At 43.5% G+C, this 14,798-nt stretch overlaps 1 protein-coding gene across 1 annotated transcript in view; it reads right to left on the reverse strand.

Moving 5' to 3' along the window:
- Positions 1-1,562: 1,562 nt before the first annotated feature.
- LOC141047663 (uncharacterized) overlaps positions 1,563-14,798 on the reverse strand; it is a 294,273-nt gene continuing 281,037 nt past the window's right edge. Inside the window, exons 51-52 of the mRNA XM_073542859.1 lie at positions 13,080-13,221; positions 1,563-1,821 (exon numbers count right to left, since the gene is read on the reverse strand). Coding sequence (XP_073398960.1) covers positions 1,817-1,821; positions 13,080-13,221 — 147 coding nt within the window. The 3' untranslated portion in view covers positions 1,563-1,816. The remainder of the gene's footprint in view (positions 1,822-13,079; positions 13,222-14,798) is intronic.

Raw genomic sequence — 14,798 nt, forward strand, 5'->3', positions numbered from 1 at the left:
AGTATGTATGTAGCATGCATGTAGTATGTAGCATGCATGTAGTATATATGTAGTATGTATGTAGCATGCATGTAGTATATATGTAGTATGTATGTAGCATGTATGTATGTGGTATGCATGTAGCATGTAGTATGTATGTAGCATGCATGTAGTATATATGTAGTATGTATGTATGTATGTAGCATGTAGTATGTATGTAGCATGCATGTAGTATGTATGTAGCATGCATGTAGTATGTATGTAGCATGCATGTAGTATATATGTAGTATGTATGTAGTATGTATGTGGTATGTATGTAGCATGTAGTATGTATGTAGCATGCATGTAGTATGTATGTAGCATGCATGTAGTATGTATGTAGCATGCATGTAGTATGTATGTAGTATGTATGTAGCATGCATGTAGCATGCATGTAGCATGTATGTAGTATGTATGTAGTATGTATGTAGTATGTAGCATGTATGTAGTATGTATGTGGTATGTATGTAGCATGTAGTATGTATGTAGCATGCATGTAGTATATATGTAGTATGTAGTATGTATGTGGTATGTATGTAGCATGCAGTATGTATGTAGCATGTATGTAGTATGTATGTAGTATATATGTAGTATGTATGTAGCATGTAGTATGTATGTAGCATGCATGTAGTATGTATGTAGTATGTATGTAGCATGCAGTATGTATGTAGCATGTAGTATGTATGTAGCATGCATGTAGTATGTATGTAGTATTTTTTTTTTTTTTTTTTTAACATTTAACACATTAGCCGGATGATGGGACTACTACTGTCCCATCATTGGCTAATGTGTCAATCACTGTCATGGTAGCAGGCATCGCCCGATGGGACTTGTAGTCCCATCGGACGATGCCTGCACAGACCCCCGAAGCCTGCACAGACCACCGGCAGGCCGGCACAGCCCCCCGGCAGGCCGGCACAGCCCCCCGGAGCCTGCACAGACCACCGGCAGGCCGGCACAGCCCCCCGGCAGGCCGGCACAGCCCCCCGGAGCCTGCACAGCCCCCCGGCAGGCCGGCACAGCCCCCCGGCAGGCCGGCACAGACCCCCACAGGGTGCACAGACCACCGGCAGGCCGGCACAGCCCCCCGGCAGGCCGGTACAGACCCCGGGCAGTCCACACAGCCCCCCCGGCAGGCCGGCACAGCCCCCCGGCAGGCCGGCAGAGACCCCCGGAAGGCCCGAAATGACGGCGCATCATGATGCGCACACACCACGCATCATGATGACGTCAGTCTGTCAATCAACTTTGAACTTCCGATTCCGATGCCGAATTCCGATATTGAAAAAATATCGGAAGTCGGTATCGGAATTCCGATACAGCAAGTATCGGCCGATACCCGATACTTGCGGTATCGGAATGCTCAACACTACTTCTGAACATTAATAAATGTGAATGGTAATGGTCAAAGACCCGACTGAATAATTGTACAAGTTCCTCTCGACAAAGTTGTTCAGTCACTGAGAAACTCTGCAACTCATCCTAGCATGAAAAAAATCTTTCCAGAAAAATGGCACAATAAAGAATCAAAGAAGGTACGGATATGAAACAAGAATCCTCTTTTATTAAAAATAAAATAGTGTTCCTTTACAGCAGAACAGTGGGGGAGACGTGTCAGATGTTCCACATATTCAGTTTCATACCATTTTGGATTTAGTGTGCAACTAGTTTATATCTGTTTAGGTGATACAAGTTTTTTGTCGAAGATCTTATATAAGCACTTAGTGTGTTATTACTTCTCAGATACTATACAACATGGACGTGTGCGTCACTGCTGCTTCCGTGGATGGCGAAAACTTCACACTGCAAGAAAAAAAATGCCCAAATGAAAACCTGATTTACATTTCATTTGATATTATTAATAGCTGTGCTAGTATTACAGTTATCAACATATGCACATGGCTCCAGAATGTAGTGAAAGGCATATGAATGTGTGCAGCGTAGAAAGTGTAGGAGGCGATATTGCAATTTAGCAAAATTAAAGGGAACCTGTCAGCTGTTTTGGCCGCTATAAGATGCGGCCACCACCTTTAAGGGCTTATCTACAGCATTCTATAATGCTGTAGATAAGCCCCTGGTCCGACCTGCAAGATAAGAAAAATAAGTTTTATTATACTCACCCGGGGGGCGGTCTGGTGCGGTCCGGTCTGATGGGTGTTGCAGGTCAGGGTCCGGCGCCTCCCATCATCTTGCAACGCTGCCCCATAGCTTGCTTCATGTTTCCCCGGCATCGCGCTTCTGCGCAGGTGTACTTCTCTGCCCTGTTAAGGGGAGAGCAGATTTCTGCAGTGCGCAGGTGCTGGGTCTCTGAGCTTTCCCGGCGCCTGCGCATTGCAGTACTTTGCTCTGCCTTCAACAGAGCAGATAAGTGTGCCTGTGCAGGAGCGCGATGCCAGGGAGCTATGAATCAAGCAGAAGGGCGGTGTCGCAAGAAGATGGGAGGCGCTGGACCCGGACCTGCGATACCCATCGGACCTGACCGCCCCCCCCCCCCCCCGGATGAATATAATAAAACTTATTTTTCTTATCTTGCAGGTTGGATCGGGGGCTTATCTACAGCATTATAGAATGCTATAGATAAGCCCTGAAAGGCAGTGGCCGTATCTTATAGCGGCCCAAACAGTGGCCGTATCTTATAGATGCCCAAACAGCTGACAGGTTCCCTTTAACAGAATTTGAACTTCAACATGTCCTATTTGATGCAGTTGTGTTGCAGTTTTCTTACCTTGGAAAAAGTCAAAGCTCACCATTGCTCTGATTCATGCTCTTCTGGATTACTGGTACTCATAGGGCATTTTCACACTGGAGTCAGGAGTTTTTAGAGTAGAAACTCTCCAACTTTACAATCACAATCTGTGTTTTTTGAAGTTTCCACTTAAAAAAATAGCTATCTCTGATTGCTGCTGTTAAAGGTAGGTACCAGTGAACGATGTAGGCAGTACTAATTATGTATGGAGCAAACTCCGCTTCTAAACCCTCTCCATACACCGAGACCCAACGTGTCATGCACATGTGTTACACCTTGGGAAGGGGATACATCAACGACTTTTGTATATTGCTTTAGTCGTAACCTCTTCCCCATAATGCCACTTTGTTTCAGATAAAAGTTGACTAAGGATTCAATCATAAAATGTAGAAAAGATCAACTCTATCACGAAGATCAGGTGGTGCATCATCACTTATTATGGTTAGGTTTGGTTACTGTTGTTTGATTCTTGCTACATGTAATTGATCCACTAGGCCAGGTATAAATGCAGATTATAGGTGTAAATTTCATATCTGTGGATAACCCCCCCCCCCCCCCGTACATGTAGAAAAAAACAAATCAATGCAGAATTCAGGACATGCTGGGGATTTATTTTCAAATGCTAATCTGTTGAAAAATGTGATGAATTTCACTGTTATGAATAAGCCGTATTGAGAATCTGAAGCACAATCCTTTGCAAACTCCACTATCAACACAGGGTACTTTTGTCATAGATTTTCTGTGAATTATAGTAGACTAAGCATATGTTAACACGGTGTATGTTAGACACCAGAGAAGCTGCTTAGATCTCCGCGGTAAAGCCACTTTTGGAAAACACCGCCAATTTTTTTCTTAAGGCAGTTTAGCTATCGTTCTTGTGGCATCTCTTACTCTATGCTGTTAAAGGGGACCTGTCATGTCCGATAACGCTATTAACCTGAAGATACTGTATATGGGTAATCTGCAGTTTAATAGCATTATGGAGGATGCCCAATTGCTGTACTGAAAGCATGGTACCTGGGAGAAAATGAACCTTATTTCTCCCAGGAGCTGCCAGCTTTCAGTAATTCAGGTATGCTGGAGGGGCTTCAGTCATCAGTTCTCAGTGAGCAGCGGCTCAATACAACAATACAGGAGCATACAAAATTTTGTAATGCTGAATAAACATGTCTTATACTAAACTTCTCAATGTGGGAGGCACAGTTTCTTGAACGTTACAAACAAGTTAACTAACTTATCTAAATTCAAAGTTATGCTACCTAAAGTGCTGTGGAAGCAACTCAATATCAATTCACATTTCCTAGCAACATATTTGCTTTCTGTTACTTTTCACCTTCTCTTACTTGCTTCTCTAAGTGACAACCGTGGGTGCCTGGTTCATCATCTGTAACTTCAATTTTTTATTCAGATTCACAATATCTTTATTCACAAAACTGTAAAATACTCACTATTTCTTTTTCAATATAACCCTATAAAATCTGTCAATAATACTTTCATTATATCACTTCCTCATTTCTATTCAAAGAATAACATTAAGCATTATCAATAAGTGCAATTGTAGACACTGGTCTGGCCAACATGTCTGGACAGGTCCTTATGATGAGGTAATCCCTTTTCAAGGAAAAGGGTCCTATGTAAAACCAAGAGAGAACACCTTAAGAGATGCAAACTATGTACAAATTACAGTTCTGGACCATTCAGCGTTCATGATCTTCACAGTTCAATATGGAGGCTGCCAATACAACTGGGCAACACTGGAAAAACAAAACTAGAACATGATAGCCAAAAATAGAAAACTGGTACAAAAAATAGGAAACAAAGGCACAACGGTGCAAATACCCTCCTGGGTAACGAGAGTTAAATTAAGGAAGCATCATGACTAGTTGTTGTCCCCTCCTGGGGTTTCTGGACTGGAACTGCTTCCAGGGGTGATACTTTGGGTGTCTTTGTCTTGTTGCTGGTTGCTTGCCAAACGCATGTACTCTGCCTCCCAAAGGGTAAGATAGGGACCAGTCGGGGTAATGGAAAGGGCCATGGAAATGTCAACTGCCTGCGGAGACGGCATATCTGCTACCACCGAGGGCACTTCTGCTGCTGTCGGTGATTCAGCCAGCGCTGTCGCTGGATCCTCAGAATCCGATTCTTCAGTGTCCATCGGGACCTCGGCTAGCAGCACCGCAGTCTGGGGTCACCGGCGGAGGTCAATTGGGCCATTCCTATTTGTTGGTTCCGCTCCCAAGACTAAGGTCAGGTCGGGGGCGGTGATCATACCTTGCGCTCCCAGGCGAAGTTCCATTCCCAGTACCTGGTAGTGGACGGTGGCAGCCGCAACTCCCGGTGTTGCCGATGGGGTAGATCGCAGCAGGATTTGGGCGGGGGCAAGGCCAGTTTCTGCCGGAGCCGTCGGTGGAGGCCTGTGCAACCGCGCCCGGTCCAGACGGGGACGCGGTCCCGGCCCTCCATTCGGCTCTGGAACCCTCATATACCTCCTCCGGACGGGGCTCATCCAATGGCAATATCTGTTGTGAGGTGGTGGCGGGTGCTGCAGAGGGTGTATCAGCGGTCGTATCCTCCGCAGGGGCGGCCTGGGGGCGAGTGGCTTCCCCTCCCTCCATTCTTCTGACTTCTTTTCTCTTTCCATGGTGTTCTGGCGTTCTCCTTCCTGTCTCGGCTCTTTTCCCGCCCCTGGCTTCCGCTCCTCCTTCTGGGGGCGGGGTCTTCTTCCAACTCCTCCATACCAAGCCAGTATACGAACCCCTCAGGGGGTGGACCATGTCGTCGTTGCATAGTAATTCAGGCAGGGGAGGCCCAGGACAGTTCGCGGTCTTTTCCTAGGCCCTCCCATGTTGTCACGCCTTTCTTCACCGCGCCAGCGGCCATTTTTAATGTTCATTTTACAGTCCATTAAATTGGGTCTTTTGCACATTTTCAAAAACTTTAAGTCTTAGGCACACAGAACCCGATGGCATCGGGTCTCGTCATCCTGTTTGTGACACCAAGTTTTGGTCGCCCTCCCAGGGCTGTGGGGTACTCGGTACCGGGCCGGTATCAGCGGGATGTGTCACAGCAGTGGGGACCCGGTCCGTGGCCCTGGTCGCCCAAGTAATGGGGGAAATGTAATGGTTTGAATGAATAGTTTGTGACGCCACCTGTGGTGCTCGGCAAGGGAAATGTTAAGCCGACGCTGCATGCAGATCCTCTGGGACTGGTGGTGTGTTGCAGCCAAGATGGTGAAGCTCCCCACAGGTGGAGCTGTAGTCCCAGGGCAGTGTAGATGTAGGGGTAGAGGAGAGGTGCAGGCGGTGTAGAAGCTGGTACCCAGATGTAGCGGTGCTGAGTGTGTTAGCGCAGGAATGAATGGAGGACACCAGGGCATGTAGTTCCAAAGCTTTACTCACAGTCTGTAGTACACATAGGTGCCTGCCTCTGTGCTGTGTCCTCGGGGTCAGGGACTCAGTCACCCTCCAGGTCAGATGGAATGCTCCCTTCCAACACTCCGCCAACATGTGCCTTTCTGAACGTCTCCTCTTATAGTGCCTTTAAGTGTGAAGTACTCCTAGTACTGAGTTACACTGGAGTTCCTCCTGACAGATGTTCCCAAGAACTTTCCTTGTACTGCAGACAGCTGTAGCCTGCTTCGGGGACTCCTTGCTTCTTAAGTCCCGGCTCACTATCAATGTTGCTGTTGTGCCCCCAAGTCTGAGATGGGAGTAGTGCGTTTACAGCCCACTACTCCACCGGTGTCTGCTGCAGAACCATTAGTGTCCATACAACCTCGGGGACCGGGCCCAGGCCTTGCGCTTAGAACTTCTAGGCAGGTTTCTTCCTCTAACCCGCGTCCTCTGTTCCCTTTTACTCCTACGTTCCGTACTAGTCTTTCCTTCTTATGGAAGAACAGGTTTCTGTTCAATGTCTTTCTCCTTCTTTCCTTTCCCGTGCCAGCAGACCCAGGTCACTGAGATCTGCTGCAGCACCTCCTTCCTCCATCCCTCTCCCAGGGATCTTCTCTCCTCACTCCTCACTGACTGACTCTGAACTCTCTGAAACTCTAAACCTCCGTGCTCTTTTATGTATTCTAACTCCACCCGCCTCCCAGCACGTTTAGTGTTCCAAGCAGGGAGCCACCAAAGGTGCTCTGCTACACTCCAAGCAGGGAGCCGCAATGTGGCTTTGTTGAACTACTGTGTTGTGTGGGATGCAAGTGTTGGAGCGTGGTCAGGAGCCCCCAACCTACCTGGACGGTGGGGCACCACACCTTAGGAGGAGGTGCAGTACCTCTGTGGCAACTGAGTCCTCAGGGGCGCCACACTAGCCACACCCCAGCACAGACTGACAGATGGCTCTGCAGTGCATCGATACCGAGCCACATGTCTCATCAGTATATCAGTACAGAGCTAGTTGTCAGTGGGTGCCGAGGCATGTGTACAGCCGCAACTCTCAGTGCTGTAAACGGTGACTCTGACTGCTCCAGTCAAGCCTGCATGACAAAGTCGGCGGCTCCCAGGAGAAAAAAAATTCATGTTCTTCCGGGGGGCCGCGCTTTCAGTACAGCGGCCGGGCACCTTCATAACACTATTAACCTCATATTTGTAGGTTAATAGCATAATTGGACATGACAGATTCCCTTTAAGCTTAGAGAGTGGGCAGCTTCCGAGCAGAAGCATGATCATATCATTTACTGTACGTAAGTGCTTCAATTTTTTAACTGTTTTGACATTGTTGTGCACTAAGTTCATTTTATGCTGCATTTTCAGGTGCAGAGAAGGCACATACCCTAACAGCTAAATCTATGGAAAAACTCTGCCACATCTGGAAAAAGCCTTCATTTCTGACTCCATTAGCTGCCTCGCTTACCAACTGTTCAGTATCCTCGATTTGTAAATTCTTTATGTTAACAAACATTGCACTGCCACGACTCAGCCAACAGCAATATGCAGCCCCAAGAGAAAATTACCAACAGCAATGATCTAAAACTATTCAGTATGCGTAACAATACAGACAACAAACTGATCCCTGAACAATTAGTCTTACGACAACGTGGAGATATAGATTAGAGATCAGTAAATAGGATTTCATTTTATTATCATACAACCAGAAAGCCAGCGGTGCACATTAGTAATGAGCAGCCCGCCGGGCAGACACATTACCGCAGCGCAATGAAATGCCCATTCCATCACTACAGCATCTGGCCAGCGATGATATGTATTTCACTCTACTGCTTTCAGTAAATGCAGCACAGCTTTGAGGAAAAACAAACTGTGGGAAGGCCATAATGTTTTTATAAGCATAGCAAATGACCTCGATGTCAGCAATGGAGTGCTAGCAACAAAACAGCGATTACAGCACCCTCACTCTTAAAATGTTAGCTATAGATCAAGGACAAGTGGCGATGTCACAATGAGTAGTGTGCTGATCATCACCATCCGGACGAATGCAGCACATTAAGAAGCAGCATAGCGGCCGATAACAGCCGTACACCGAAGAATCTGGAGACTCAGCTATTACGACTGGATACGTATCAGTTTTGGAGACTTTAATGGAATTTCTATTCTTTTTTTCTTGTTTATATAACGCCAACATATTTGGAAGTGCAGTAAAGTCCCTGTCACCAAGGAGGATCACAATCTGTTATCCCTATCTCATACACACACTAGGACCAATTTTAGCTTGGGGTTTAATGTGGTATATTTGAGGTATTAGTGTGCTGCATGGGCAAGAGCTTTGTATCAAAACTATACTTGCCAAGTACCTAGACAACAAATCTGTAAAGCAACAGTGTGCCAAGTACTGCGCCACTGCTCCAAAACCCAAATGACTCTGAGCAATTGTTAATAAGGTAAATTGAATTATTTTGTCTGTGTCTGTTTCCACTCACTAAAATATGGCTAAGACTTAAAAGGGGTGTGTGGAGACACGGGGGGTCAGCGTGTGCTCAAGCCCACTGGCTCGAGACCACAAGGACCAGGGCTTATCCCACTGAACGCCTGCTCTCCTTTTACTGTGGGCATAATACTACTCAGACAATACAGTGCGAGGGTAAAACAGTGTGGCAATACTTTATTGAACCACCAAACAGACAAATAACATAAAGAATAGTCCCAGTAAAATACCCAAAATGGTGCAAAATTACAGAGTCTCACCCTTCCGTTGACTCACTATGATTATTGCAGCTGCGACTTTGGAGCTTCCAGGGCCAACTACCTCCACATGTAATTGATGAGAGCCAACTCGTATCCATTGCATCCACATATCATGTCCTCCTCACCTTGTGGTTCCTGGATTAAATCCAATTGAGTGTCAGTGGCCTGATATTCAATCCATAAAACCTGGCACAGCTCCTGTAGTTGCAGTTTCTTGTTGCGATTATAGATCCACTCTGTTCCTCTTCTCAAGGCTGAATTGGTCGGGTTGGACACAGTGGCGTCTGAAACTTGCTGTATATGCCTCACGTATGGTCTTCTGGGTCTGTCTGTATGCCTCCCTGGTTGTGCAGCCTTTGATGGTGTCTAGAACACTAGTCCCCTGCAGCTCCCCCTGATTCGCCAGGCTGAGCAGTATCCCACCGTTGCCACCAAAATGTGGACACACAGGGGGTCAGCAGGTGCTCTAGTCCAGTGGCTCAAGACTGCATGGACCAGGGTTCATCCCACTCTCCTTTTACTGTGGGCACAATACTATTCAGACAACAGAGGGTGAGGGTAAAACAGTGTGGCAATACTTTATTGAACAACTAAACAGACAACATATAAAACAATCCCAGCAAAATACCCAAAATGGTGCAAAGAGTACAGAGTCTCACACTTCTGCTTACTCACCGGGATTATAGCAGCTGCAAATTTGGCACTTCCATGGCCGACTATCCCCACCTGTGGCACGCACAGAGAGGAGTTAATGAAAATCTTAGGAAGCTGACAGTCCATTAAGGTACGAGGCCAGGTGACCGAAGGGTTTCTCTGAACAACTCCATGGAGCCAGGTAACCTCTCGGTCCAAATCCTGGCTTCCCCAAACGTATCCATGAGTTCAGTGATTGTTAATGGAGCAGATCTGTATTCTTTCAGCCGGGACCGTCGTCCCCTGAGCTGACATCCCTTAGAATGTCAAATCTTTGTCCCTTGTGATGGAGCTATGATGTCCTGGCTGCTGTCCTGTAGAGTTTTCCAGGCTGTGGTTTTGTAAAGAGTCTCTAGTTTTCTTGATACAGAAGAATATCCAATTATTTATTAATTTGCATTGTTTGAGTATTTAATAATTCTGCATAATTCGTTCTTCTCCGGTTGGCAGGTCAACATAAACTAGCTTGACTTATACAACGGGTAATCAGCATACTGGAAAATATCTATTGTTCAATACTCTATGTAACAAGCACATTAAGGTCTTGGAGTGGTCTAACCAGTCTCCAGACCTTAATCCCATAGAAAACTTATGGAGGGAGTTGAAGCTCCGAGTTGCCAAGCGACAGCCTCAAAATCTTAATGATTTAGAAATGATCTGCAAAGAGGAGTGGACCAAAATTCCTCCTGACAAGTGCGCAAACCTCATCAGCAACTACAAAAAACGTCTGACTGCTGTTCTTGCCGAAAAGGGTTTTTGCCACCAAGTATCAAGTTCTGTAAGCCAGAGGGATCAAATATTTATTTGTCACTACAAAATGCAAATAAATTTATATAATTTATACAATGTGATTTTGTGGATTTTATTTTTGATATTTTATCTCTCAATGTTAAAATTAACCTACCCTTAAAATTATAGACTGTTCATATCTTTGTCAGTGGGCAAATTTACCAAATCAGCAAGGGATCACATACTTATTTCCCCCACTGTATAATATAAAGGTATGGAAGTAATCACCATTGCAGATACTTTTTTGCGGTGACCTTCCTTTGCGATCTAAAAATCCGTTGACAGCTTCCCTTTAAATGTGTAAGCCTGAAGTCTAGGCTATTTAGCTCACAGAGCATTACTACAACTCTAGAAATCTTCCAGATGTGGTCACTTACATTTCTGCATGGTGTTTGCTGGATGTAAGCCAAGATGTTCTCAATTACAGAATAAAATGGTGAAAAATTGAAACGTATGCACAGTAGAAAATTACAAAACGTTCCATTATAAAACTCGAGCAATAAAACTCTACACTGTTATAAGGCAGCTGTGCTGAATGGATAGGGATTAGGACTAGATCTCCCTAGCATAAAATGTTCAGACCTGTCATAAAATGAACATTATGTCAAATATTCAATTTCAAGTAACATTCATATCTTCAGTATTTGGATGACTCGACTCTTACAATAGCACCAGGAGACGTCTGTCATGATCCATGCTGGATCATGACAGATTAAATGCACTAGTAACCTTTTTTTTTTTCCCTTAAGCTGTGGTGCTTAAAGATAGTTTTGCCCCCGGTGGCCATTAGGGGCATTGCACTGTGGTGGTTTCAGTTCTAGTTTTGCCCCCGGTGGCCGTTAGGATCATTGCACTCTGGTTTCTTTAGTTTAGTGCATGTGATTATCAATGTGGAGAACCAGCGGCTTTGCAGCCAACTCTCCATTTACATCAGTGATAAAAGTCTCTAATTTAGAGTCAGATCTCAGGGTTTTTTCGCTATGACATTTTTTATTGCCTGCTCTGTAATATTCATAGAGATTGTGAAATAGCACCTGTTTTCATATCCAGCTACTGCACAAATTGTCTTTTACATTAAAGTCAGGATAGTGACATTACCATTGATGGTAGTTTGAGATTTATGCTTTTCTTGTTGGAAAATAAATAACACTGGTCAACAGCATTTTTGGTGCCAAAGATATTTCATCGAATTTAGGGTATTTTTGGGGTGCTGATTCTGAATATGTCATCAGTTTTGCCAGATTGGCTCAAGTTTTTGAGATTTTTGGTATCTTATTTATAGCACTTGTTGGTAAATGCGACGCATCATCTCATTAATTTCTTTGGATTAGTACTTGAACTGAGCAGTTCTCAATATAGTTTTGTGTTAATTAGTGTTCTAAAAGTTTGTTCATAGCTTGATTTTTGCACTAACTTTATGTTGTTGTCTGTTTTCCAGTGAAAAGCATGAACTCATCAAGAAGAAGTTGTCTTAACGATCCAGACTCATTCTGTTACATTTGTGGTGAATACACACTGCCAAAACATAGAAGAAACATAACAGACTTCGTAAAAAAAGTGTATTTTGCCTATTTTGGGGTTATGCTTGGGGACCAAGACAAGTTTTGGGCACCACACATAGTGTGCAAAGCATGTATCGAATTATTACGAAAATGGAGCAAAGGACAAAGAAAAAGCTTCAAATTTGGTGTTCCAATGGTGTGGAGAGAGCCAAAAAATCATCATGATGACTGTTATTTATGGTAAACACAGGTACAGGCACATCTTCACAATGAGGGACAGGCCTTCTTGCAGATTCCATGTTACTCCCATTTTCGTTTCTTATGCTTATTGAATCCTTGCACTTGCACTGCACAGAAATAACAGTCATCATGATGATTTTTTGGCTCTCTCCACACCATTGGAACACCAAATTTGAAGCTTTTTCTTTGTCCTTTGCTCCATTTTCGTAATAATTCGATACATGCTTTGCACACTATGTGTGGTGCCCAAAACTTGTCTTGGTCCCCAAGCATAACCCCAAAATAGGCAAAATACACTTTTTTTACGAAGTGTGTTATGTTTCTTCTATGTTTTGGCAGTGTATATTCACCACAAATGTAACAGAATGAGTCTGGATCGTTAAGACAACTTCTTCATGATGAGTTCATGCTTTTCACTGGAAAACAGACAACAACATAAAGTTAGTGCAAAAATCAAGCTATGAACAAACTTTTAGAACACTAATTAACACAAAACTATATTGAGAACTGCTCAGTTCAAGTACTAATCCAAAGAAATTAATGAGATGATGCGTCGCATTTACCAACAAGTGCTATAAATAAGATACCAAAAATCTCAAAAACTTGAGCCAATCTGGCAAAACTGATGACATATTCAGAATCAGCACCCCAAAAATACCCCAAATTCATTAAAATATTTTGGACACCAGAAAAAAAAATTTTTTTCGTTGACCTGTGTAATCTACAAGTTGCAGCTCGCCTGTAGATTGCACGCCTATATTTCAATAGTATTTGTTATTTTTTCACATTTATCCATCCATTTTTCTTTTCCATGAATTTGTCTTCAGAAAAGTATTACCAAAGAATGATGCTACCTTCATAAGCTTAATGCTTTAGTAAGGAAATAATGAGTTGTTATGGCTGTATTCTCGCTCTCCGTCTCACAATTTTGGAGTGGTTTAAAATACTCACCGCATTGGGAAGGTATTTCTACAGGAACAAAGTTTCGGTTGCATAAATGGACATATGCAGCCGCCAAGTTACAGATGGGTTTAATCTCGTGTGAATCACAAATGTCTTCTACACACATTCTATAAAACGGGGCGGGCGGAACCTGAAGACAAACATTAAAACACAGTAAGGTGATGCATGGATTTTACGACGACAAGAAGAGACATCCAAATCTGAAACTGAAGCCAGACTTATTTTCTCAAGTTGTGGCCAGCTGTGTATATGTGTATGTAGTGTATTGTTACTCACCTACCACAGTCTTCTAAGGGATCCAGTGCTGTTCTGCTCCTCTTCTCAGTGACATCACTGCCCTTCAGACTGTATACAGAAAAAGGTTGCACTCTATCATGCTAAAGCATGTCAATGTGAAGTATATGAAATATGAATAGCAATATGGCTTTTGAATATTAGGAAAAAATAATTTTCTCTCTTTAATAATTAAAGCCTATGAAGCCTTGTTCTGTCGCTCCATAGACTTACATTGTGAAAGCGCACAGTGTGACACGGAGAGTCAGAAGAGCAGTGACGTCATTGAGAAAAGGAGCAGAACAGTACTAGATCCCTTAGAAGATGGCGATAGTTGAGTATATTAAGGTTACACGTTCCCTTTAATGCTAATGTGACTCTGGGGTTGTGAACATCCTATATATTTTCAACAATCTGAGGATTGTAGGAATAAAGGGTCACTTTCTTGAATATATTACAGTCAACCAAATTCTCCAATTTCATCTTGCCTGGTGAAAGATCTAATATGTATGGGGGCCTTCTGACTCTTCCACAACAGATGGCGCAAGAAGTGTGTTCAATACTCTTGTTCTGCAGTCAGATACACTCCTGTCAGATGAGACTGGTAGCGATTTACTCTGCCTTTCTTGAATGTTCATTGTCATAGAGAAAAAATAAAAATTTCACAGAGGGCATATATCACCTTCAGATTGAACATATGGGATTGTGGCTGAAAGAAGCTAATTATAGCTGGAGAAAATTAATTATAAGTAGGAAGTGATAGATGATATAGCCATCTCCATTGAAGTAGAGGTCTCTTTAATTGTCCAGGTGATTACAATAGGGAGATTTGTTGGGAAAAATACATCAGGTCTGAGATTTTTTTATGCACGAACCAAAGTGCTTCCTCTAATGAAAGCACTAATAAAAGAATCTTCTTAGACGTTTTGGAGATGTTTGTCATGTTTCATCTCCATGTAAAGATAAAATTACAATAAAAAACATGACATGACAAGAATATCTACCACCTCCAGGGGCGAAGCTATCTTGTAAGTTGGGGATCTCACAAAATTCTGACAGACCTAGCACATCTTACAATCAGACCCCATATGAGCTCCCTAAGGGTAGGTATTTAGCTGTAACCTTGATCTGATAAGAAGCAGTATTTGGATTTCGGTCATTCTCATCAGACTTGGAAAGTACAGCTTGCTGTGGGTTCTGTCCGTTTTCCTATGGAGTACCTCCCTCTGCTAAGCTCTGAACCATTTCCGTGATTTGAGGTTTAGTAGTTTTCTTTTGCTATTCCTTTTTATTCCTTGTAATTGTATATATATTGCTTTGCTCCCATTTTGTAACCTCTTTCTATATTTTCTATAAACACTACCTACCTGTCTGAATTAAATATATAAAATGTAATATCTCTGTTCCTCTTGCTCTGTAAACTGCACCCCTCAA

Source organism: Dendrobates tinctorius, unplaced genomic scaffold, assembly GCF_039654945.1.
Source record: "Dendrobates tinctorius isolate UK_male_01 unplaced genomic scaffold, ASM3965494v1 ptg000129l, whole genome shotgun sequence".
Classification (NCBI taxonomy): Eukaryota; Metazoa; Chordata; class Amphibia; order Anura; family Dendrobatidae; genus Dendrobates; species Dendrobates tinctorius.